The sequence below is a fragment of the Magallana gigas genome, chromosome 5 (assembly GCF_963853765.1).
Source record: "Magallana gigas chromosome 5, xbMagGiga1.1, whole genome shotgun sequence".
NCBI classification, from domain to species: Eukaryota; Metazoa; Mollusca; class Bivalvia; order Ostreida; family Ostreidae; genus Magallana; species Magallana gigas.
In genome coordinates this window covers 13,662,994-13,688,874 of record NC_088857.1, presented here as the reverse complement: position 1 = coordinate 13,688,874, position 25,881 = coordinate 13,662,994, and the positions used below count along the sequence as shown (strand labels likewise).

At 32.3% G+C, this 25,881-nt stretch overlaps 1 protein-coding gene and 1 long non-coding RNA gene across 2 annotated transcripts; both read left to right on the top strand.

Moving 5' to 3' along the window:
* The first annotated feature begins 307 nt into the window (after window positions 1-307).
* On the top strand, window positions 308-3,298 carry LOC117692722 (uncharacterized). Its single transcript, XR_010714125.1, has 2 exons — window positions 308-742; window positions 1,733-3,298. It is a non-coding gene; the product is annotated as an uncharacterized lncRNA (long non-coding RNA).
* Window positions 3,299-13,518: 10,220 nt separating this feature from the next.
* On the top strand, window positions 13,519-15,074 carry LOC105327784 (cholecystokinin receptor type A). Its single transcript, XM_011428410.4, has 2 exons — window positions 13,519-14,117; window positions 14,273-15,074. The coding sequence occupies exons 1-2, from the start codon at window positions 13,583-13,585 to the stop codon at window positions 14,959-14,961; spliced, it is 1,224 nt and encodes a 407-aa protein (XP_011426712.3). The 5' UTR covers window positions 13,519-13,582; the 3' UTR covers window positions 14,962-15,074.
* Window positions 15,075-25,881: the final 10,807 nt, after the last annotated feature.

The window sequence follows — 25,881 nt, the reverse complement described above, 5'->3', positions numbered from 1 at the left end:
AATCACTCTGACATGTCAATCTTTTTTAGATAACTGTTTCATTAGATATGTTGATTGAAACATACCTTACGTTTTAAAGTGGTTTAATGAACAAATGTGATTTTCGAATGGGTGTTGTTTTGGATAATTTGTTTAGCTATGAGAGAATTCCTTCATAGAAACGCAAAGTATCCATATTTTATATATAAAAAATATAGGCATATTTATATCGTATATAAAACCAAAGTTAGATTATCCTTTTTTTAGATGTCTTTATATTTACTTGAAGTAAGCAATTGGGAATATGTAGATTTGATGAAAACCTGTAACATTAAGGATATGTGAACCTGACAAAAACAAGTTCATTGCGCAACGCGAACTGTCGTCTGGCGACAAGCAATCGTATTTCACATCGACGGTTTATTTGCTTAATTTAAGGTTTAAAACAGTGATATAAAATGTGTAAGTTTATGAATTTGCATAAAATATAATTTATATCAACATTTACATCAAGAGGTTTTACTTTTTTAATCATTTACAAACTTAAAGTTTACGACATACTTGCGCCGATTTCCGGTAATTTCCCAAATCTCGATGTAAACAACAAGTCGGAATGACAAAAACTGATGGATATTATTAGTGTATGACAAATATTGCGAGCACAAACTGATGTCGGGTGTCATAAAAAGGGAATGGAAAAAAGGACGAGACCATACACCAGTTCCCTGTGATCTAAACCTGCCATTTGCAAGCAGTAAGCATGGTAGGTGTCTTATCATGACATGTGCTATATTGTATTATGTTAACGTTACAGATTATTATGCTCGTATATTATCCACGTGAAAACAATATCGCCTAGCCTATATGCAGAATAGCTACACAATAATCCTAATTTGTTCAAACATAAAAATTATTCATTGTTAATTCAGTCAGTGTTTGTAATTAAAATAATCACAATTTTAGTTCGAATTTCTTAAATGAAATTAACCATCTGATGATAAATGGTAAGGTTGACCGCATAGAGGGCCCTGAGTTTACACTAGCATATGACAAGCTTATTTACCAACATTTACTCACAAAATATTTTTAGTCTAACACTTTCATGCACATTAGCTTGAACAGTATATTTGTAAGGAATAGGTTATATGTTTGTATTGATGATTTTTTTAGCACATACAGTATAGTTCATAACATGAAGAATTAATCTTTTATTCACTATCAATAACTGATAATGTTGATTCTCTGTACTGTGAAAACATTTGAACAGCTGACTGATATTCACCTTTATTGAACTGTAAAAATCAAAGTACAGTTGAAAGAAAAATTAGTATATCATGGTTTATCGGTTGATAGAATTGCTCACATCATATTTAGATTTCATGTGCTGGGATCATTATTGTTACAAATTCTTATTTTTTTTCCATTATTTTCAAATCATTAAAACGCAAGATTTCTAAATACACACAGTTATATAAGATATGAAATTGTCAAGTTAAGTAACATTTACATTAATTTAAATTTTCAAGATTAGAATAAAATGTTGACAAGTTTCACCTGATATCAAATTTTTATATAGAATAATCCATTTATATAAGGTTCTGTCTGTCTATGTTGCATACACTTTCATGATATGCCTATATGAATTTTATATATTTTTCTACATGTAGATTCTTAAAATCATCCTTTCATATAAGTCCTTCTTATATGTTATAAGTAATGGTACCAGTAATATCAGGTTTTTTTTTTAATACAGACTTTTCAAACCTCCAAGAGATGAGAACATCACTGGTATGTGTTAACGAGGTCATTCCTAATACAAGACACAATGCGGAAAAATATAAGACTAATGTAAAGAACTGAAACCATGAGTGATGAAGAGAAGAGCTGATAATCAGATTATTGTCTCTGTTATGTTCATCCTGATAAAGCCTTTCCCGATTGATGCCCTGGATCATTTATTTGGTAATTTAAGGATGACAATATTTATTTCAACATTTATGATATAATATTAAGACAATTAATAAGCAGCACAACATATCCTGAAATATGAAACTGGACCAAACCAGTGATAATCTACCATTTATGATTTATTACATTTACTTGGATTTGAAAACCATTTCTGAAACTCCAAAAGTCATGAATAATTTGGACATATAATGCATACAATTAAGAATTAGTATTGTAAAAGAATATATATTATGATAATGCATATGCCATAAGAAATACAATTGATAGATATCAATTCAAAAGATGTTTATACTGACCAAGTGCAGTAATGAAGTTTGTAATGGCTATATACTGTTCATGTGGAGAAACTGGTTTTTGAAATATATGTCTTATGTTTATAATTATGTTTAATTTGATGATTGCATAGTATATCAAATCATCATTTCTGTCTATTAGTGTCTGTCTGTCCATCCATTTATCTGTATGAAGTCTGTTTTATTTTATAACCCTGATGAGGTTACTGATGTAGATCAAGTTGAGATCATCATTATGACACTTATATACAACAAGCCTCACAGAAAATATCAGTCCTCTTAAATTACAGAGTTTTTGAATGAGTTATGAATGTATGGTTGAGTAAAATTTTTATTTTAAATATTTTTTGAAATGATTTTTGTGAATAAGAATATTTTTTGTTATAACTTATCCTTATCTATATTTTTATAATTTTTGCATGGAAAAAAATATACATATCCTAGTTAGGCCACACCAATATAATTTCTTGCTTGTCGGACATTAAGTGGAAAAGGGTACAAGCGGGCTAGCGATAAAATAATATTATTTTTTTTTGTAGCCAAAATTTTGAGGCGGTCCATAATGATATGATTTGTAAAGTTTTATTTAAACACGAGCATGCAGGATCCGATAAAAAAGAAATTTAATTGGTGTGGCCTTCCACATTTTCTATATTTTAGTTCAAATTGAGGCTGAACCATTTAAGAAATGAACTCAATGTCTACCCAAGTTATACTCGTATAACCTGGGTTGGGGCAATTTACGCTTTATAATCCGCGAAGCGGATTATAAAAAAGCGTAAATTGCTCCAACCCAGGTTATACGAGTATAACTTGGGTAGACATTGAGTTCATTCCTTATAATTTAATGTTCTGGAATTTGCTGTACAAATTGAGTCCGTTTTACTTTTAAAAATGATATAAATCTGTTCAAAATTCAAACGTAACGTCAAGTGAATTAGTACGTTGGTGCATTGTGACGTGTCTTGTGACGTGCAAACCAGGTTATACAAATTTAACTAAATTTTTCTATCCAATCAAATGCCGCGTTACAACCAGAATTAAATTATTGTAATATATTACCCTGCATAATCATTCTGATAAAGTCTCAATCATACATTATAAATAGCATCAAGACCAATATGGGGACCAAGGAAGGGTTCAAAGTTCAAAGGAATTATAGGATTGCATACAATCATGTATATACATAAGGACAAATCATAAATCATTTCAGAATCTGCAGTGTTGTTTAGTCCAATCAGATAATATGATTTAAAGAATTATCATGATTAAGTATCAAATTTCATTTTATACCTGTAATCATTTGAAAGATTCTCCTATTTTCAGACACCCATTTTAATGCAATACCTTACAAATCAGACAAAACTTTTAAAGATTGATAGAGGAAATTCAAATTAATTACAATCAGTATATGATTTTTATGAAACCTGTGATTTATTTGGTTTGATTGTATTTTAAATCTTTCAACAAAGGCTTAATAAAGATTGTGTGTATTAAAGTTTTCATGCATGTTTTTCTTTTTTGTGTACAGAGACGAGTTTCTTGATTATATCAGATGCACAACTATGACACTCTGTTAATTAGCCTACCATTAAAATAAACTCTTTAGGAAGTGAAAAAATTGTTAAATTAAAGAATCATTTTCTCTTTATATGATTGGTTTTTAGAAATACTACCATTAATGGCAGTGTTGACTTTCATGAAGCGCGCAGAGTGATTTTTTGTAAAAGTCAGATCAGAGGAAATTCGGATTTTCAGCCTTTTTAATTCAATTAGTTGTAGTATTTACCGGCACGTCTTTTAACCCCAAGGAACCCCAAGGAACCCCAAGGAAACCCCAAGGAACCCCAAGGATACCCCAATAACAGAAATGAATAACTATTGATACCCAAGGGGGTCTCATTAGAGTGCAAGGGTCACCCCTTACCCTTGGTACCCCAATTATACCCCAAGGAACCCCAAAGATAACCTAATAATACAGATTTATAACTCCTGATACACCATAGGAATCCCAAGGAACCTCAAGGATACCCTAATGATACAAATTTTAAACTCGTGGTACCCCTGGGGACTCACTGGTATTCCAGACACACCTCTAAGAACCACAGGGAACCCCTGGGATATCCCAAGGAACTCCAAGAATACCCTAATAATACAGAATCATAACTCTTGATACTCCATAGAACCCCAAGGATACCCTAATAATACAAATTTAAAACTCTTATTAACCCTGAGGACTCATTGGTATTCCAGATACACCTCTAGGAATCCCAGGGAACCCCATGGATATCCCAAGGAACTACCCTAATAATACAGAATCATAACTCTTAATACTCCATAGAACCCCAAGGATACCCTAATACATTGTAATACAAATGTAAAACTTTTGATAACCCTGGGGACTCATTGGTATACCAGATACACCTCTAGGAATCCCAGGGAACCCCAGCGATATCCCAAGGAACTCCAAAGATAACCTAATAATACAGAATCATAAATCTTGATACTCCATAGAACCCCAAGGATACCGTAATACGCTGCAATACAAATCTAAAACTCTGGATAACCCTGGGGACTCATTGGTATTCCAGATACACCTCTAAGAATCCCAGGGAACCCCAGGGATATCCCAAGGAACTCCAAGAATACCCTAAAAATACAGATTCATAACTCTTGATACACCACAGAACCCCAAGGATACCTCAAGGAACTTAAAGGATAACTTAATAATACAAATTTAAATTCTTGATACCCGTAGGGACTCATTGGTATCTCAGACAAAACCCACAGATACCCCAAGGAACTTTAGGGATATTCTTATACATGTATTGGTTATATAAATTTTATAACTCTTGATATCCTTTGGAACTCCAAGGATACACTATATCTCTTGATACTTTTTGGGTCTCTTTGATATCCTAGACAAATCACAAGGTATCCCAGGAAACCCCATGGGTACCCCAAGAAACCTAAAGGATACCCTAATAGTACTCTAATAGTAAAAATACAGATACCCCATTGTTATCCCTGACACACCCTATGGATACCTCAAGGAACTCCAAGGATACCCAGTAATATAGCTTTTGATACCCAAATGAACCCCAAGGATACCCTAATAACACAATTTTATATATCTGGATACACCCTCGGGGCTTTTTGATATTCCAGACACCATTAGGTATCCCACGGAACCCCATGGATACCCCAAGGAACTTAAAGGATACCCTTATAATACAGATTCATAAAACTTGATACCCCATAGAACCCAATGGAACCCCAAGGATATAGCCTAATAATTCAAATTAAAAATTCTTGATACCACTTGGGACTCATTGGTATCCCAGACACGCCTCTAAAAACCTCTATAAACCCTAGGGAACCCCACAGAAATCCCAAGGAACTCCAAAAGATATCCTAATCATACAGATTTTATAACTCTTGATACACCATACAACCCCAAGGATACCCTAATATGTAATACTTTAAAACACATTTGGTCTAGCCGAAAAATTTTTGTCTATAAATTTGTTTCGGACTTGTGATATTGCATCACATTCTAAAATATAATGAAATTCATCGGCTATACGTTTTTTGTAACAGAGAGGACAAAATCTTTCATTTAATGGGATACCTTCCCATCTTCCCACTTCAACTGGTAGATGGTGATTTGAAGTACGAAAGAACTATATATATGATATGAGTTAAATTTGGCCCCCATTATTCGCAATTTTTTAAAGTGTTTCAGGTACAATAATATGTTATATTATATTTTAGAAGAGTTGATGTAAAATTTATTTTTCACCTATTTATTTGATTTTTTTTGCACTCACTGGCAGAAAATGATGTCAGAAGTGACGCTATTTCTATATTTCAATCAAAATCAGTCCAAAATTTACATTTTTCTTATCTTTTTATGAATGGGAAATATAGAGGGCATGCTTGAACAGGGAAAATTTTTTTGTCACTTATTAGCCTTGGCTAGATACATCTCTGATTAAAATATTTTGTTTGTTCAAGCATGCTTTCTATTTTTTCTGAAAGAAAAACTGCTTGAAAACAAGCTGTTTTATGCTAAAAATGCAAAAATGGCAGGAAAAGGTTGTCTTTACGATGTCATATTTCTAAATTCTGGGACATGATAGAACAAACCCTTTTTAATTATGAAAATTTACTTCTATTACAAGTATCTAATTAATTTTTTAAACTTTATATTAAACATAATCTCAAAAAACTGCCTGTGATTTTTTTTTATTAAAAATTTGCTTAAGGTCAATAATTGAACAGACTATAATTTACCTGTAATTAATTTCCTTTGTTCTTTGAAACCCTTACCTGAGCACCATTCCCACAGTCACCCATAAAAATTTCAGAATTATAGCAAAGTGGGAAGACACCCAAAATTCACAAGGGTTGTCTACCAATAAACAAGGAGATGTAGGTGTAGGTAAATATATTGCAACAGTGATGGTGAAGCCATTGTGTTTACATGTAAAGGGTTATGTTGGCCCTTTAATCCCTGTCCAAGAGCTACCACCAATATACAACGGGTGTCTACCTGCAATTAACAGGTATTTTGGTGCCTCTCAGGTGAACATTCTGCGCGCATAATGGGTCAATCCATTGTGTTGTACCCACGAAGGGGAGATAGCCCCACTCCACACTTCCATGATCACTTCTTGTCTTTTCTCAAAAGTACTCCAATAAGGGTAACACCCCCTATGTCAATAGTAAAACAAGTTTGGGTCTTTGTAACTGAACAATATCTTTCCCCACTTCATTTGAAAATTTCACCGAAGAAACATTGTCATATTAAGTGTTCATATGAATGGTTCACCGGAAGAATTGCAGACTTCCTTGTGGTGACATGAAATTTAGTGCCCTATTTTCATGAATTTGATATAATTTGTTACTGATTCAATATTGGCTGATCATCAGTTGGTAAGAGACAACAAATTCTGCCGATTAACGGTACTCGATTATGATTTTCAACCGATTTGACAACATTAATTGTTAAATTCATCCAAAGTGAACAGATATTTTAAGTCAGGAGAAACATTATTTTTATCATACCAGTATGTATTGGGGTATCACAAGTGTTCCTTGGGTTGCCCAGATGTTTTTATGATATTCCATTGAGTAATTGGGTATTAATTAGTAATATGTTTTACAGTACAACCATTGGGGTGGTTATTAAATTTTATCAATTGGGTACCTTGCAATTGGGGTTCCTACAGGTATCCTTGGGGTACCAATAGTTGACCTTTGGACTCCAATGAGTATCCTGGGGTATCAATAGTTATCAATTTTTATAATTGGGGTATCCTTGGGGTATCAGGAGTGACCCGTTGATTTTTAATGAGACCGGCCTTGGTCATCAAAGGACTAAGTGCGGTTTTATGCAATTGTTGGCCCCCAAAATCAAAGTTTTAGAAAGAGCTTTAAAATAAGATGAAAGATAGTTAAAATCATATTGAAAATAAAGGTGTAAAAGGTTATCACCACAGTGACGTCATAACGTAGAAATGACGTCATGAATATTGCATTATTTTGATAAATTGATGTTTTGTAGCAAAATATGGGTGTTTTCCGATGGTTTTTCGACTGGGAAACATCGAGCGCAGGCTTGCTCAAGTACCATTTTTTAGTATAATATGTATAACTATCTTAAGTAAAACATATGTTAAAATTGCACTTGAGCAGACCTGCGCTCTATACTTCCGAATGCAAAATATAGAGCAAAAATGAGAATATCTTCATTTGTTTGCAACTCTGCGGGAATTATGTCATTTAGATGACGTCATAGATAAAAAGCGAGTGAGCAATAATGACTAAAATCAAGATTAAAGTTATAGGCATCCTCTTTACAATGATTTGTGAAGATTTCATTCTTATACGATACTATTTAAAAATTGGTTGAAATCGGGGGCAGATATTTGACCAAACCGCACATAGTCCTTTACTTTCCAACATTGAGGTATCTATGGGGTTCTCAAGGGTATCCTTTGGGTTTTCATTGGTATACTTGGGATTCATTTGGGTTCTTTGGGGTACTTATCACTTTAAATACATATGTATAACAGTAATATATTTACAAATTAATGTATCTGATGATATTTTTTTTTATTTAATTGTTTTAATGAAAAACCAACAAAATGACAATAATCCCACCCTTTGCAGTAAATGGAAATACCGGTAGCCAAGCAATGCTCTTCTGTTGATAAAACTTTGAATATCTTTCTAATAAGAGTCTTAACAGATGCAGTTAGTTGTTTCAAATTTTCCTCACTTTCTGCTATGGTTCAATGGAACTCCATATCAGAAAATTGATCCCATAGGACTTTATATATGATTTTCTTTGACAGGCTTGTTAAATTTAATAAACTCCCAAAACATTACCATAATTACCATACTATGTAAAAATATGTAAGAAAGAAAATTATTATTACAAACAATTTTAAAATTGCAGAAACACTACAATCATATCACGACAGTAATTTTAAATCTAATTTAAATTAAATTCCCTGTAGGGTCACTTCATCAACTTGCATGACTAATAAATTTAAACAACTTCTAAAAATAGTTCACTTCTTTATTCTAATAATGATATTATTTATTTCCTTTTAAATTAGCCCCAAAGCCACTGCCCATTTTACAGATTATCAATTTTCCATACACACATGCTCCATCTAAACCATGGCTCAGATAATGGCCCCCTTGGGACAAATGAATTCAGCCAGCTCCTAAGAATTTATCATTGACAAACAAAAAATCTGCATTGTCAGTTGATAGAATACTTATAAAAGATGAATTTAGTTAACGCATAAAGACAAAAAACCTCCATTTGAATGTATTTATATAAATATATTTTAGGGTGTTTTAATGCTATAAATTAATTAATAAAATCTGTAAGGATTACCTCCCTTACTTTTCAACATCAGTGAACAAAAAATAGAATGAGGAAAATGAAAACTGTCATAAAATCATTAAACCTTGTCTGATCCTAAAAAAAATTACAGGTGCACATCTTCAGATGGTGATCAACATATGTACAAATTTTCAGACTGTTCCATGCAGTAGTAAAAAATTCTATAGGGGGGACAAAGTTGCATCTACAGAGAGACGGATAGACGGACGGATAGGGTGAAACCAATATACCCCCCTAAACTTCATTTGTGGGGGTATAGGGGTATAATGAGACTCCTGGGGTATCACTAGTTACTAATTTCTATTATTGGGGTTACTTGGGGTTCTAACGAGTATACTTGGGGTTCCTTGGGGTATCCTTGGTGACCCTTGGATTCAAATGAGACCCCTTGGGTATAAATAGTTATTAATTTCTATCACTGGGGTACCTTGGGGTGAGCCTTTGATTTGAATGAGACCCCTTGGGTATCACTGGTTAATAACTTTATCATTTGGGTTCCATGGGGTTCTTACGGGTTTCCTTGGGGTTCCTTGGGGTACCCTTGGGGTACTAAGAGGTGACCCTTGAAGTCCAATAAGACCCCTTGGGTATTAAAATTTATTAATTTTTGTCATTGGGGTTCCTTGGGGTATCCTTGAGGTTCCTTGGGGTTCCTTGGGGTTTCCTTGGGGTTCCTTGGGGTTCCTTGGGGTTAAAAGACGCACCCGTATTTACAACACAACTCCTTTAATTTTGTTCGACAAGAACTTATGCAGGTTCACAGTATAACTATAGTTGAAAGAAATCGCCATTTAAAACTGAATTATACAACTTTTTTTAACAGCATGTAGGGTTTGTAGCATCTATTTCAATAGAGGTCAGAGGAAATTCAGACGTTATTATCTTTTTTTCTAATTCACGAACATGCCAATTATTGATTACTAATTTTTTGCTATTTATCATATCTTCAAAATTACATTAAAAAAATAAGAGTGTAATTATAGGAAATTGTATTTTTTGCAATTTTTCTAGCTCGGGTCACGTCAAAAAATGTCACTTTTTTAGTGGTCAGAGGAAATTCAAACTAAAATAGCGGATTAAATAAAAGGAATTCTTAAAATCCATTTTCAGATAAATAGAGTATTTTATTAACCTTTTTAATATTTTGGTGAGAAAAGTTTTCTAGTTAATTGTAAATATGTCTTTTATGACATTTTAAATTTGCATTTAAGGTTTTTTGTCTCGTTCTAATTTTTTGAACATGGGTAAGTTTGAAGGTCGTTGCCATGGAAACGAACTCACGAACATATGCTTAAAATGTCTTTTTTGACAAAAACAAATGGATTAGAGTCTGTTTAAACAATTTTTTCAATTATTCAATTAGTTTCATGTCAGGTTCACATGTCCTTAAGCATACCTTTGATTGCATTCATTATAATTTGTTTTATTATTGAGTAAACATAAATGATTGTATATTGTAGTTGTATACACCTTAGACAAGGTTTAACCGATTTGTTGCAGATGCAGTTGATGGTATTCAATGTATTCAATGTCCATTATTCCAAACCAAATAAAATACTCCACCAAATAAATTTTCAAAATTGCGATGATTGTCCATTTAATTGCATCTTGAATTTTACTCATTTAACTAACTCAAAACGATTGAAAATTGTTTAATATCCCATTATTATGCATTGAAAATCATAGTAAATCAAAATATATAAAATTGGAGGAACAATTATTCGTAAACAGTATATTTTATTTAGATCGTTAACTTTTTATTATTATTAACAATAAACCAAAAGAAAGCCAGTGCACATTCAACCATGCGAACATTTTTCGATCACCTGACATTTTATTCGTACCTTCAATGAAACATAAATGGAAAATCGTGTACATGCATTCTGTGTCGTTCCAGTGTTTCATATATTTCCTTACAAGCCCATAGTAGTGTGAACTACATTTGCTACTTTTGTACGAATTGACACAGTAATAAGGAAATGTCGTAGACATGGTAACCTAGACACAAGGTTGATTTTTTAAAATTAAAATCAAAGATCATTCAAGTGTTATGAATACAATGATATTTCCAATTTCTTGGACATAAGGCAAGATACTAGTATATCTATTCCTACTGGACGTGATAATGATCGATCTTTAATTCATATATGAAAGAATATAAACACTGAAAAAGTACTCTATGTGTACATTCGGGGACTATGAATAGAATAATTTTAAGTTTATATCACTTACTACAAATTTTAGTTTTGAAGTTTTTCCGGACAAATAGTTTTGGGAAGAGGGTACTAAAAGATTTTCCTTTATATATTTCTATATTTAAAATTCAACACAAAAATGGTTACCCCTACCCACTTCCAGGAATCATGATTTGTAAGAACTTGTACCTATTATATTTGAAGATGCTGTAACACAAGTAACTACTTTTCTGATTTATTTGATTTGAAATGTTTTTTAACAATTTCTCTCGAGCTCATTCATGTCCAATGTTAAAATTTCACCCCAACCCTTATGGCCCACCTTCTTCGGGGATCATGATTTGTACAAATATGAATTAACACGACCTGAGAATGCTTCAACACAAGTAACAGCTTTCAGTCGATTTTGATTTTAAGAAGAATACTTTTATTAATTCCTATAATAAAAAAATGAGCACCTCTCCCCAATTTGGCTTATCCTACCCCGGGGATCATGATTTGAACAAAATTGTGTCAACTCTACCCAAGGAAGCTTCCACACAAGATTCAGCTTTTCTGTTTAAATGGGTTTTGAGAAGAGTTTACCTGGGAAAATGTCAACAGTTTCAATTATTGTAAATTATCCCCCTTTTAAAGAGGATGCGACCTTTCATTTGAACGGACTTGAACATTGAAAAAATGGCCGCCGATGTAAACTTACATTCATGCATCGTAGTTGTGCTTGGTGGTGTTTTACAACCACAACTTCAGTATCCTACCTACATTATAGATGCACCTTTGATCAATTAACCTAGGCACAGTAACGTTTGTCTTATATAAATAACTTTCATTAGAAAATAGCCTTATTGCCATTTAAAATACGAAATTAATACTTCATTTAAATTTTATTTTTCCGTTTCTAATTGTGAACACGAATATCAGAACTTCATTCCAACATTGATTCAAAGATAAGACATAAAATGCTATCTGAATCCAAATTCAATAATATATTATATAATTTTAATCTTTATAATCTAGTATGTTTGCATTAATAAACACAATAGAGCTGAATTATACTTTATGAAACATAGGGAATAAAACCCACAGACACGATCTCATGCGATCAACCAACACTGTGTCATCCTCACAGTTATGATTGTGATAAGCATCTGAATAATTGTCATGCAATTAACATGAATATGTAATTATTATATTTTAAATTTCATAAACAATGTACAAGTATATGTGCCTAACTTTTCCAAAGTAGTGTCAACAGAAAATTGTTTGTATTATTCCTTGATTTAATAATGGTATATTTAAATTAAACAATATGTCACAAGCGGCTTTAACAATCTAACGATTTTTATTCATTAATTAGAATTTGTTTCTACTTGATAATTCTAAACAAATTCTAAAACGCCCATCTTGACTTAAACCTTAACGTTACAATGTACATTTAATGAATGTTTGTTTTTTTATTTAATGTATCGTTACTTTGTAGTGACTAGAATATAATTTTAATCATTTTAAAACTTTCATCAAATTTTTAGTATCAAATTAAGGATAAAAGCTATTCACGAGCTAGTTCGACAAAATTATTTTACAAAAAATTACGTTTTAGACATAAAAATATCTTATTTATCTTAACAAGAAATCGTGTCTTTTTCTCATGACTGTTTCTCACTCGGAAATTGATTAATATGTTTGTTCTAATAAAAACATATAAACAAAATACGCAGATTGCCACCTCATGGTCACTGTGGATTGAATGAGTCATTGGGCTAAATATACAGTGAAACCACATTCTCAAAACAGCATTTCGATTATTAATTTTAGCAAATTCGTGTTCGTTGTAACCTTGGGCGTTTAAACTATTTATTTTTAGCAGACACGTGTCTGACGTACAATATGTTCCATATAGAGTATGAAATAAAGAGAAGAGTAAAGATACCCTCTCCGATAAAGATATCATGATCAGTGCACTGATATAGTACGTATGCAAAATATAAGGAAAAATTGTCTCTGTTTTGTACACTGTGTAGATTGTTTTGCTAATCAATGAACATATTTATGCACTAACGAAAAATGTAATGTCACGGATATGACACATACTCCATCTAAGTTCCTTCCACTTAAGGGAGGACATGAGTACTCTATATAAAGAAAGCTAGCTTCCCGATACTAAATTAATCCAACACAGTCACTTGAGTCCCTTGGGTAAAATTCCAACGCCGTACAAAAGCATGGGTATACAGAATATCACAAACAAGACTGAGAATGATGTTGATATCTATACGCTGAACAGTCTACGAGCCGAGTTTTTGACTGTCAACACCGTCATTTTAGGCGTATATCTGGTAATCGGAGTGCTCGGAAACTCTTTAGTGTTTTACATTTACAAATGTTGCATCACCAAGCACCGCACGGATCGGTTTTTCATTCCATATCTAGCGGTATCGGATGCTCTGTCGTGTATTGTTGGAAGTGGATTTGGTCTAGCTTTAAATCTGTTACCCATCCGATTTTCAGGAGATGCTTTGTGTAAAGGCCTTTGGTTTCTCACAAAATGGTCCACCTTGGTCTCAGCACTGATGCTTTTATTGATTGCCATAGAACGATACAAGAAAGTTTGCAAACCATTTGGACCACAGATGACGCCACTTGCTAAACAGCTTTCCATTATTGCGTTATTCGTTCTGTCTGCTATTTTAACCTTTCCAACAGTATTTTTTCATGGTGAAATTTCATTTCCTGCAAGGGGTACTTCTCATCTTACAGGTAATTTTTTTTCATTTGATTTCCATTTGTTATCGCTATTTTGACATTTATTATTATACGAAGTACCATTTTTACTTTTCTTTTCTTTACGTAGAAAAAGTGCATTTGTTTTTTTTTAAAAGTTCCTACTGACGGTTTTTTTTATTGCTTTTCAGGATACAGATGTGGGCGAAATACTTTTCTTACAGGTCTGGAAGGATACTTCACAATATATAATGTTGTTCTAGCTGCTGTTGCTTTCACTGGTATCACAGCAGTTACAATTCTATACGTCTTTGTCGGGAAAACTATTTACAAACAAACCAAATTTCGGAGTCGATTTGCATCATCTCCAAGGAAGAGTTATATTTCACCGAAGTCCGACTCGGGAGTTGTATCTGATGGTAACGATGACGTTTTCCTGGAGAATTCAGTAAAAGAAAATGAAGAAAACAAAGCACGAAAAGACTCGGCCGATTCTTTTTATTCCACAGATGACGAACTAGAGAGCACGGATGCTGATCTCCCCAGGAAAAAAAGCAGCAACAACCCAAGAAAGAAAAGCATCATCAGCCATGTTTACACCGTTCCGCAAGTTCTCAGAAAATTCAAAATCTCAATTCTGTTTATGTGCATTACCCTTGTGTTTATTTTGACTTTCACTCCCAGACTGGTCATCATGATTTCAGAGGCAACAAACAAGGGCTATTGGAGTGGACTCACTGACAACCAAATAAGAGCATCTCTCTTTTTCTATAGATTTTATATTGTGAACAATATTGTAAACCCCTTTTTATATGCTGCTTTTGATTCAAGATTTAAGCAGGAAATTAAGAAAAGGTTATCCTGTTTTAAAAAAACATAGTTTTGTCAGAGTTTTGTTTTAGTTGTTGAGTTTTAAGTTATTGAATGTGTTATCGTATTTTCCCATCTGTAGAATATACAATAAAGAAATAATGTACCTCAGAACAGCGAGAATGAACTTTAAGTGTGCGTTTCTTTCCCTACTTAGAGTGCTTAAAAAAGAATTTAAGCAATCATTGATCGCAGAACAAAACGACGAATTCCAAACAATGGAAAACTTTTAAGATCTACATCTGTCAACAAAACCACTGGCACTGCTGTTAGTAGAGATCATATCAGCATGTAAATTCTTGATATATTTCTGTATGATATGCGACATTCTGATTTAAGATCGTGCTTTGGCAATTATTTCATCAAATTATGCAATACTTTACAAGGAGTTTGTGAATGTGCCGGGTAAATATATGTTTTTGATGAAAAATAATTATCTCCAAGGTTAAAATGTTCACATTGACTTCCTTGTCGTTGTAATAACAGCTAACACACATAAATCTGTCAAACTGTGCTGTATAAAATAAACGAAAAACAAGGGCTGTGATAAAGTCAGTAAAATCGAACTGATCCTGCATGCTAAAGTTGAGACTATTTTTGTTTCTGGTCATTCACTTGCTAATAGTACCGCAATTGCTTATTGAATCAGCAAACATACCAGCAAATATTGACTTTTAGACGTTAATGTCTTTAGAGTTCAAATTACATTAATATGTCTAGCCAATATGCTGGAGTACTTTTAGAATTGTTCATTTCAGAAGATTTGAATTATTTTTTTTTCAGGGGGGGGGGAGGAATTCAATATAAATAAAAATAAAAATTATATTTGAAATTATATTGACTTTTGTCTAGGCCTCATTTATTGGAATGCTGAATCATTATTATGTTTCGGGTACATAATTTATTGCGTCAACGAAAATTGATATGTAAACGATTCATCTTCAAGAGCAATGACACAACGTTACATTTCATGAATATTGGAAAATAAATATATTAAACAAATACTCAGTCTGGTGTCTATTTCCAAAGCGAAACCGAAATACGTGAATATTTTGAGTATATAATGTTATCCTATCGAGAACTGTATCCTCAGCAATATTCCATTACCTCATGAAGTATGCTTTTGAATTTTAAAGTATTTCCTTTAATAATCATAGTGTTAATATCTTAATGGCTTAGTATGTTTGAAATCCTTTTTTTAGAAAATAAGCATAACCTGCACCTTGATTTTGCCTTGCTTCGTCCATCTGAAAAAAAATGTTAACTTTTTCATTTTAAAAGCCAATTTGATATAATTTCTGTTTCCTTTTTCTAAAAGATGCGTTTTCAAAACATATTGCGCTAAAAATATATTCACATGCTGATTGTATTTTTTGTTTTCTGTCACAGGGGAAGTTTAAATGTGTGTCTTTCATTCATTATTTAAAACATATGTTTCAGTAGAAATCCATGTATTTAGTACTGCAGCTGTAAAACTCTATCCTAAAGCCATACATGCTGTCATTTACGAATATTTTTCAATATGCAAAATGTTCAATTTTCTAAATGATATAATTTAACAATTAATATGAATGATAAAGAATGGTTATAAAATAGAAAGTACATGCATTAAGTGTTTTCGACACGCGTTTTCTATTCAAACCAATATAAGATTTTACTTCTTAATTTAACAATACATAATTTGTACATCAGACTATTCGGAGGTGTAACAACTTTACATCTCATTTGATATAATTTAAAAAAAAAACACCAGTGAAAACTGTTGAATAAGAATGTTGTATATTTCTTTTAAACATTTTAAGATGATTGTACGCTTACATACGCGTTATTTTTCATACAGCGTAAAGTTTACTTTGTGCATCTAATAATATTATTAGTTGTGTTTATGAATATGTTTTCATTTTTTTATTCAGGCATACTGTACATTTAAGTTCTATGTTAGAGCCTTAAACGATGATTATTAATATATCCGTAATCATTTATTATTTGTAAATTATTTTCGAATTAAATCTTTAAAAAAATAAAACATAGAATTATTTTTATCGCATGAAAAATACTCGTTTATTAAACAAGTGGTATTATCAAATTTAATATCTAATTATATTATGCAAATTAGCAGATATAATTTTATCCTTAAATCAATGTATATTTTTCAGGAAGTGTTACTGCTTCCTCGGTTTAAACTGTTGAAAGCGCTAAGTACACAAATTGATCGAGGACTTAAGTGATCATCTTCCTTTGTTGTCATTGCTTGTGTGCAAAGAGGGGTTTTCCGTCTGAATGGGATGTACGTAGTTTTGCTCACAAAGTATAATTGTGTGACAGCTATCTCAGTCCAAATCCCACTTTGTATGATATGGAAAACGATCAATAGACTACACTTGTATGCCAGTATGATAACGAACGCATTAGTTTTTAAATCAAAGCTATATGGAATCAAAGTACTGAAGAACTGACGGGAGTTGATTTTGTCGATGTTTATTTATTTTAAAATCAATGATATGTTATTTTGCATGACAAGTACATGTAGTTTCTAATTAAAATTACGCACATTTTTATAATATGAATTTTTTGACTTTATCGACAAGAATGTCGAGAAACCCCATATGAATCATGTTAAATAATATTTAAAGATAAAATTAATTCAATCAAACTATGTATCAGTAATAGAAATATTTCTCAAAAATTGTATGTATCCAAGCGACATTGAACTATAGTCTCGTTCAACCAAACGCTCGGCTGACACCGTAAATCTCCGACAAGGATTTACGGAGACAGCCGAGCGTCGAGTTGAACGAGACTATATTGAACTCTGGCGTAGGAATACATACGACTACAAACAATATTTAAATTGTTCGTACCATTTAAAATCTGACTATTTTCAAGGTATTTATAAATAAGTTTCCTTGAAAAACAATGCTTTAGCATACATTACATCGAATTTATCAATTATTTTCAGGAACGAAGTCTTGTCAGCAGCAATGATTTGTGCTGAGGTCCAAACACTGTTTCACTTTCGGTTTGTCTGAGTAACTGCATATGAGAGTTGATTAAAATCAACTCCCAAAAAACACATAAGCTTTCATGTAGATGTCTCATAATATCGGTTGTGTTTTGGAAAGTGGAGACACCGGTACGAAATCAGGCAAAAAGTATAATTTTATTCAATCTTCTGCTATAAACTATTTTATCTAACATTTTCCGATTTTTTAAATTTTTTTTCGGGTAAAAATAAACTTTTATCGATCATAAATATATGTTGGACACTATTGGTAACTAATAAGGGGAAGTATTTGTCATGATACATATGTGCGTATAAAATGATAGCCCCATTTTTATACAGTCAAGTAGATAAAGGATGACTATTTGAAGTACAAATTTGTTTTCGTAGACGGAGTCATCATGATTTTTTCAATCTCTATAATCTCGATAATGAGGACGCCCACTTTTATACCGACTTCATATATAGTAAGCGCGTGTTTGTATATTGTTTTCCGTTTAACAGTACAGTAGTTGTATAGTATTATCTAAGTTGTGTTAAAAGGAGATTAATAGACAAATATGCGCTCATGGTTTAAAATAGAAAAAAACCCGATTCTTTCAATTTTGCTATCTTTGAATATTATAACTGACCACGTGATTTCTCACCTCGGGTAACTTTGTGAATACTAAATTCCACATGACATATCATGAGCTGACTAGGGCAACGTTTTCGAACACGTTTAGTTGTCAATCATTGGTTTAACGTCTTCTGCACTTACATGGGCGTTGTCTTATTGTTGAAAATCAGTAAATATTACACTTGTGCCATAAATAATAGAAAGGGCTAAGGTGAAAGAGCGATTACATAATTTTAAATACATGGCATTGTTATTAATGCTAGTCTAAATATAGTAGCATTCTGATAATGTCAGATCCACCTCTCATGCATATTAATTAAAATCGTATGTTCAACCAAGGGCAGATTGAAATAATCCAGTTCATCAAATCACAGTCTAAAATCTTAAATTTTGTTCCCAGTTGACAAGACTCTTTCATGAATGAACAAAAGTGATAATAGGTCAAAAAGTAAACGCAACAGAAGCAACCGAAAAAAGACCCAAAACCTGGCGCTGAGTGCAGTTATTCTTTCCCTTAATAGTTCAAGTCACAAGCGGTGGTGTATGATATACAGTCCGCCTACCACGATGTAATTGGACAAATCAAACAATTTGTCGAGATTTTTACACAGAGAAATATGCTATCCTTTTTATTTTCTAATTGCTGAATGAGTCCATATTGTGCCATCTATTTTTGCAATTCTTCAAAATAACTAACAAAAGAAAACGGAAACTAAAAAAAAAAAAACAAAAACAACAAACAACATCATTTGGTGCATGTTGAAATCTTGTTTTTCTCTTTTAAATAATCATAATGATTAATTTCATTTGCACATCCAATATTTACAAGCAGTATTTGAACAAATGATAGATCTATTGACAAAATAAATTTTATCAAATTTCAGACAGAAAAAAAAACAAAGAAGGAAAACAATGGGTGAATCATGAGATTGCATAAACATGTATTATGTCAGGAATATTTTACAGATAAATAGGAATAATCATAATATTTACTTTCGAGTTGTCGTCTTCGTGCAAAAAGTTGATATGCCAGTAGTCAGGATCTACATGTAAAAAACCAAGTCAATCCATAGATTCATGTTGATAGCTTGAGATGATCCTTTATGTCAAGCAATTGGTAGAAGTCTTTCTTACATATTTAGTAGAAAATGGTATTAATAGTCCCTTATTACAATGTTAAGATGGCCCTTTAAAAGATTTTAATGAAATATCACAGGTACAATAAAGTTGGTTTATATTACAGATGATGAAAAATTTAAGACTATCCATTATACTTTTTTACGCATAAATCATAACTTGAGTTGACCTACATGTAACTGTAGAACGGTTGATATTAATTAGAAAGCTGTTTTATCTTCAGTGGCATTCCTTTGCAAGTTACCTTTCAATGAAAACAAAAGTTGAGAACATTTGAAGTAGAATTTACCATTTGTTTTGCTTAAGACATACGTAGTCCAGGCATCAACACAAAGTCACTAATGGGGGGGGGGGGAGGGTTGCGTGTGTTATACTTTGGAGAGATGGAAACTGATTAACGAAAGTAACATTCCTGTGAGAAAATCTAATGCCTTGACATTGTTCTGCTTCTAATATGGTTTTACCATTAAAATGTTTGAATACTTCATTTATGATCAAAAATAAAAATTCTGATTCGTTGATTATATTCAAAAATATTTCTACAAGAATAATTTGTTCAATTTTTTTCCACCCAAACATTGTTAGATAATACGTACTTAACCTTTTCTATTCCACATTGATATTAGTCTCGTCCACCTTAAGCGTTTTGATATCAGAGGTATTTCTTGTATTACTGTAAAAAGACCCTCTACCAAGTAAAGAAATACAAATGGTTAGCTACAAACGAGTATATGTATGTACATTTTTAAGTGGACAATAGCATAAAAAAATAAAACTGTGTCTGTTTAAATGCGTTGACAAACATTAAAGGGGCATGGTCCCAATTTTGGTCAAGTTCTATTTTTCTGTTTTTATAATTTACAATGCCTTAGGCTTAGGAATGCATTTCTAATAATCACATTAAATTTGAGAGTCACTAGACTTTGACCCGTGCCTGCACGGGTTGAAATTGCATATTATGTCAGGCATTTACGAAATAGATACATCAAATTTGCACACTATGTTGACATTCAGAACTCTCGGAATTTTTCATATTAAACGCACTGAGTTAGAGTTATATCCCGTATTTTCTTTTATATAGCAAATTTTTAATGAAAATTTACACGTATTTGTATTATCGTTTTTGAGTTTATCCATGCAAATATAATATTGTGGAAGCATAAACTAAAGAGCATCCCTGATTTAGCGGGAATGTAATGCGCATGCGCAAGATTGTAAAATCCGAAAAATCCCGGATTTTTTTTAAAGGAATTTACGTTGATTATTAATAAGCAAAGCCTGATTGAGATAAAATAAAAACAAATTGATGTTAAAAATATATAAAACAAAAGACAGTACTCCTCCGATTTCTCGGTATTAAAGCTAAAAATTTCTAGTCTATTATTTTAATATAGTAGTATAGATTCGTATAGCTATAAGCAAGAAACAGGGCTCACAATTCTTTGACATGTAAAAAAGGCTCGTACACTGTTTATTTTTACATAGGTTCAATATGGTAGAAGAAATCGTTTTCAAGCTGATTAGTCTATGTTCTTATTCATTTTATGCATAAATATACAGTTCCTAATGTTATACTCATTCATCTTGGGTCTAAAACTGGAATTTTCACTTCAACATTCAAAATGTAAACAAAAGCTTTGTTTACATAGCAAAGTATTGTAAACTCTGTAGCTCGCTTATAACTCAACGAGTAACAATTAAATTTTTGTTTCTTATTAAATACGCCTTACTGAAAAATTGTAAACATCGAAATCGGAAAAATACTTTTTGACCAAAAATCTTGACCATGCCCCTTTAACGTCTTCTGTTGTTACTTTTCAAAAGAGATACAAGAAGGTGTAAACAATGACCGGTGTTTCATTTATACATTAATTTTAATGTATATGAAGCTATTAACTGAAATATTATTTTTTCCTCTTTTCTAATGATATAAATATGCAACATCTCCAAAAGGAAAAAAGAACAAATTAACAATACTTGTTATTTTTTTAACTGCACGATCCACCTAAAAGAAAGCATTATAATGGTTTATCTTTTCCTTTAAACCTGTTCAACTAAAGAAATTAATCAACACAACAAGCTTGTTCTGTAAAACCATATTAAATAATAAACTAAATGAGCTTATTCTGCTCTAGAATGGAAAAGACGGTATGATCAGTTATATTAACCAACATAAATGAATGTGGACTTGTTTAGTGAGTCATGTCTGCAATGCTGTTAATCCAGTTTCAATTGCTTTTTCATTTCGAATGAACAAGCAAAGCTCGTATGAATCACACTTATGCAAAATTGGTTGACTCGTTCCACGTCATGTTAGATATACCCTTATATAGATATACATAGTTATATCAAGAGTAAATATTTTTTAAAGTACTTTATACCAAAATTGCATATTTTCAACGTGCTCACTCCTACATTGCACCTAATCCTACCTTCAACTTTCGTTTAGGCCCGTGTTTGCTCTGAGCCGATTTTGTATGTTCCTTTGGACTTTTGATTTTCAATACTGTTTGTTATCATCATATTTCATTTCTAACAATTCACAAACCAGTAATAAACAATCATGGCTTTCCCAAAATGTATATTTAAATGAAAAGTAAATTACTGAAGGTTTATATATTGAATTTCTATAACATTGTCTATACATTTAAGAAAACAATAATAATATTACAAAACATTGTCAGAAATAAGAAAAAACAAGACTCATAGATTTTTTGAATAGGGGTAATTGCTATAAAACCTAAAACATATATTTAAATATTAAAAAAGACCAAAAAATGAGCGTTATGTTGATCAATAAATACTTAATCTTATGTTTCTCTTTTAAAATTAACGTGATTTGATATAGATTTATATATTTTATGGATTTTTACTTAAGGGTTCAGGGTTTGTTATTGTCATTTTTTCATAGATCTAAAAAAAAAAAACAATAGATTTTAACTATCGGATTAGGACCAGTCTTTTTTTTATCAATAACAGAGAAAAATAATTAAATGTTCCCCAATGACCAGCTCGTTATTGACTGTAACATCATTTCATGTTTCATATGACACATAATGTTAAAAGAGTAAATGGTATTCAAAATATTATGCAATGTATTCTAAATTTTATAGAAATCTTGTAAAATCCAATGCTATCAAATAGCTAAGTTTATTTTTGTATGGGAAAATTCACAGTTCTCCAAACATAAAGTGTCGGTATTTATTGTCTAATTCCTTTTCATTGCTTTTGTTAAAATTATAAAAGTGCAATCGATTTTAAACTTCTTCGCGATCGTCTTCGAAGCGAAGAGTTATATGCTTATCAATTAACATCGACTTATAACAGAAAACGCCTTAGGTTCTACGTAGACTCTGGTTTTATTTTGCTTGTAGGCTTTTTTTCGCATAATATAGGCTGTCACGTGTGTTTGTGAGAGTTGTTGAGTAACAATATTAGGGCAACTTAAAACTTTTACTTTCATGCCAATCGATTGTGCGAGAAAAAATATAACTAAGGATATCACAAATGTCTTAAATGTTTTTGAAAAGTATCTTTTAAAGTAATTTAATGGTGAATGAATATTTCAAAATGTTACTTGAATGAACGTGGTGCCTCTAAATGAAAAAAAAATAATCATTGCGTTATTTTGACAAAGGACACAATTCAGCAAACCTGAACCAAAAATATGTTAACTTGAATCCAACAGGAACATTTGCTATTGTAAAATTGGTATCTCTACTCTACCACACACATCCCACATAGGTCCCACCCAGGTACATCTAAGAGTGTGTCCTTCATTGTTTAAACATTAGTTGTTTCGTATTTATATTTTTTTCAATCAAAATGTTATAAGAATTGTTTCACCTGGTCCCCGCTGTTTCAATATTATACAGTTGTTGACTGGGGTCGAGGGCAACAGTTGGTCTGTCGGACTATCTCGCAAACTGTTGCCCAAGGCCGAAGGCCGCGGGCAACAGTTTGCGAGCCGGTCCGACTGATCAACAGTTGCCCGAGACAAAGTCAACAACTATTTTGTTATACCCCTTCTAATCAATAACACGTTTTCCCGGAATGTGACGTCACCGGTCAACATTTTTTTTTAACAGTCGATTTTAACAGTTCTAATCTAAGAGATCCAGTCCAACAGTCAAAATGCTGGACTTTTTTTAGTATAGAGTTATATAGTAACTGTTTTACAGGGGTATAACAACTATTGATATTTCAATGACCAAGTTCGTCTTGAACTATTTGAAAGAGTTCACGGCTATTTTGATTAGCAACATTCTTTGTATTTTTTTATTCCAGACTTAAAAGTGATAATGATCATTAACGGTTTTCCCCAAATCACTATTTTATGCTAACAAGAAGGTCATCCACTCTATCGTTTTTATCTGTTTGTTTCACTTGTAATAAAAAATATTTCACACTTACGGAATACCTTAAAATATTGAAGATGGAATGGAACACTTTGAAATATCAAAGTGAATATGATTATATCATTTGAGACTATCAAAGTTTATTACATAATGTCTCTCTGCAAAGTAAACTGTGATCATCAGTTTTTATGATTGTTGCTGATTTCAGACTATAAAACTTAATATGAAATTCTTAGTCAAACATCTGAGGTATTTGTAAGAGTGTGTCCTCCGTTGTTTAAACATTAGCCGTTTCTTGTTTATAATTTATTCAAGCAAAATGTTATAAACAGTGTTTGATGCTCTATAGCCGTGGTCCTGGGAGTACATACACGAAAAGTGTGTTTTACGACGAAATCGGCTTTTGCATTTTTTTGTCTTTTAATCTTCCGCTTTTAATTTGATCATTGACTGCAGAAAGGTTGTGGTCAACCAATCGGTCTACTTTTTTTCCTCAAGGGAGGCACATAATATTAATGTTGGGGATTATATTGATTTTGTGAGTAAAATATTTAACTTCTGTATACAACGATTGTCAATTTACGAACAATTTAAATTCAATTATAGTCATTGTCATTTTCTGCAGTCTTTAAAATGGAATATTTAATACTCACAGACGGAACTAAAATACTTTACTGTTTTTTTTTTTTTTGCTACCAATATGTACAAATAGTAATACCATTATATAAATATCATTCCCCTTCTTTCTCATAGAAAACAAAGATAACGAATAACTTATAGCATTAAAATTTATTGAATAAACGATAATTAACAACACATTTTTCCACCACAATATCTAATTACTGTTGAAACATTTTGTCCAGTTCTTAATTGTGAAAAATGTTTTCAAATGACATAGAAATCGTTTGTTGGCAAGACTGTACACGATAGGATTTATAACTTGATTCAGGAAAAACAAATGCTTTAAAGTTACAGAATTAGACAAACCGGCAATCGCAATCCAGTATGGTAGCCAGGTGACAGCGAATGTGATCGTGTTCATGCACATCAAAAGAGCAATCTTCCTGTTTGCTATTTCTTCGGTACTTCTTCGCAGTCTATGGGACGGGGACGGGGACCTCAATGCGTTGAAAGATGAATTGTCCACTGGAGTCAAGCTAATACTTCGAACATTTGGGGACATGGCAGGTTTCAATGGAGCTACTTTGCTATTCAGGGCACACCGACTTTTTCTACTAACAGGCAAACATATGCTGTGTCGTTTTGGTTTTCTACTCTCTTCTTGAGTGGAATACGTCAGAAGTTTGCGCTCTCCATTGTAAGGAATGACAGATATTATTTGCACTGATCCAGTTTGTGGTGTATGGGAATGTATTCGGGATTCAGTTGAGTTCTGTCGCTTGCTAGCTCGTTTTTTGAGTGTGTTGAAGATATTGAAATATAAAAACATCATCAAAATTACGCCGCCTAGAAATACCGCCAAGGAGACGAACTCAGGACCAGTCAATCCAACCGCGTTGCTCTTGCTTGGAGACTTGAAGTATACAACTGGTGCATTCACAATAAAGGAAAAACAGGTAACTATGCCGACCGAAGCATAAGTATTGAAGTCCGTCTGTGCGCGTGTAGGAAAGTGGACTGCTGAAAAGCGTTGTGCTGCTACAATAGATAGAATCAAGCTCGAGGAAAACAGAAAACTTAGTTTCAAGAAGGAAAGGAAAAGCCGGATTTCGGCGTGAAGAACTTCTGCAAACTGGACAACTATAGTACATGGCATGATGATGATGCTAATAAACAAATCAACTATAGTTAAAA

Bases quoted from the DNA above. Each gene is read 5' to 3' on its own strand.
- LOC105327784 (XM_011428410.4), top strand. From the start codon at position 13,583: ATGGGTATACAGAATATCACAAACAAGACTGAGAATGATGTTGATATC. The intron at 14,118-14,272 runs GTAATTTTTTTT...ATTGCTTTTCAG, and splicing joins GGGTACTTCTCATCTTACAG to GATACAGATGTGGGCGAAAT.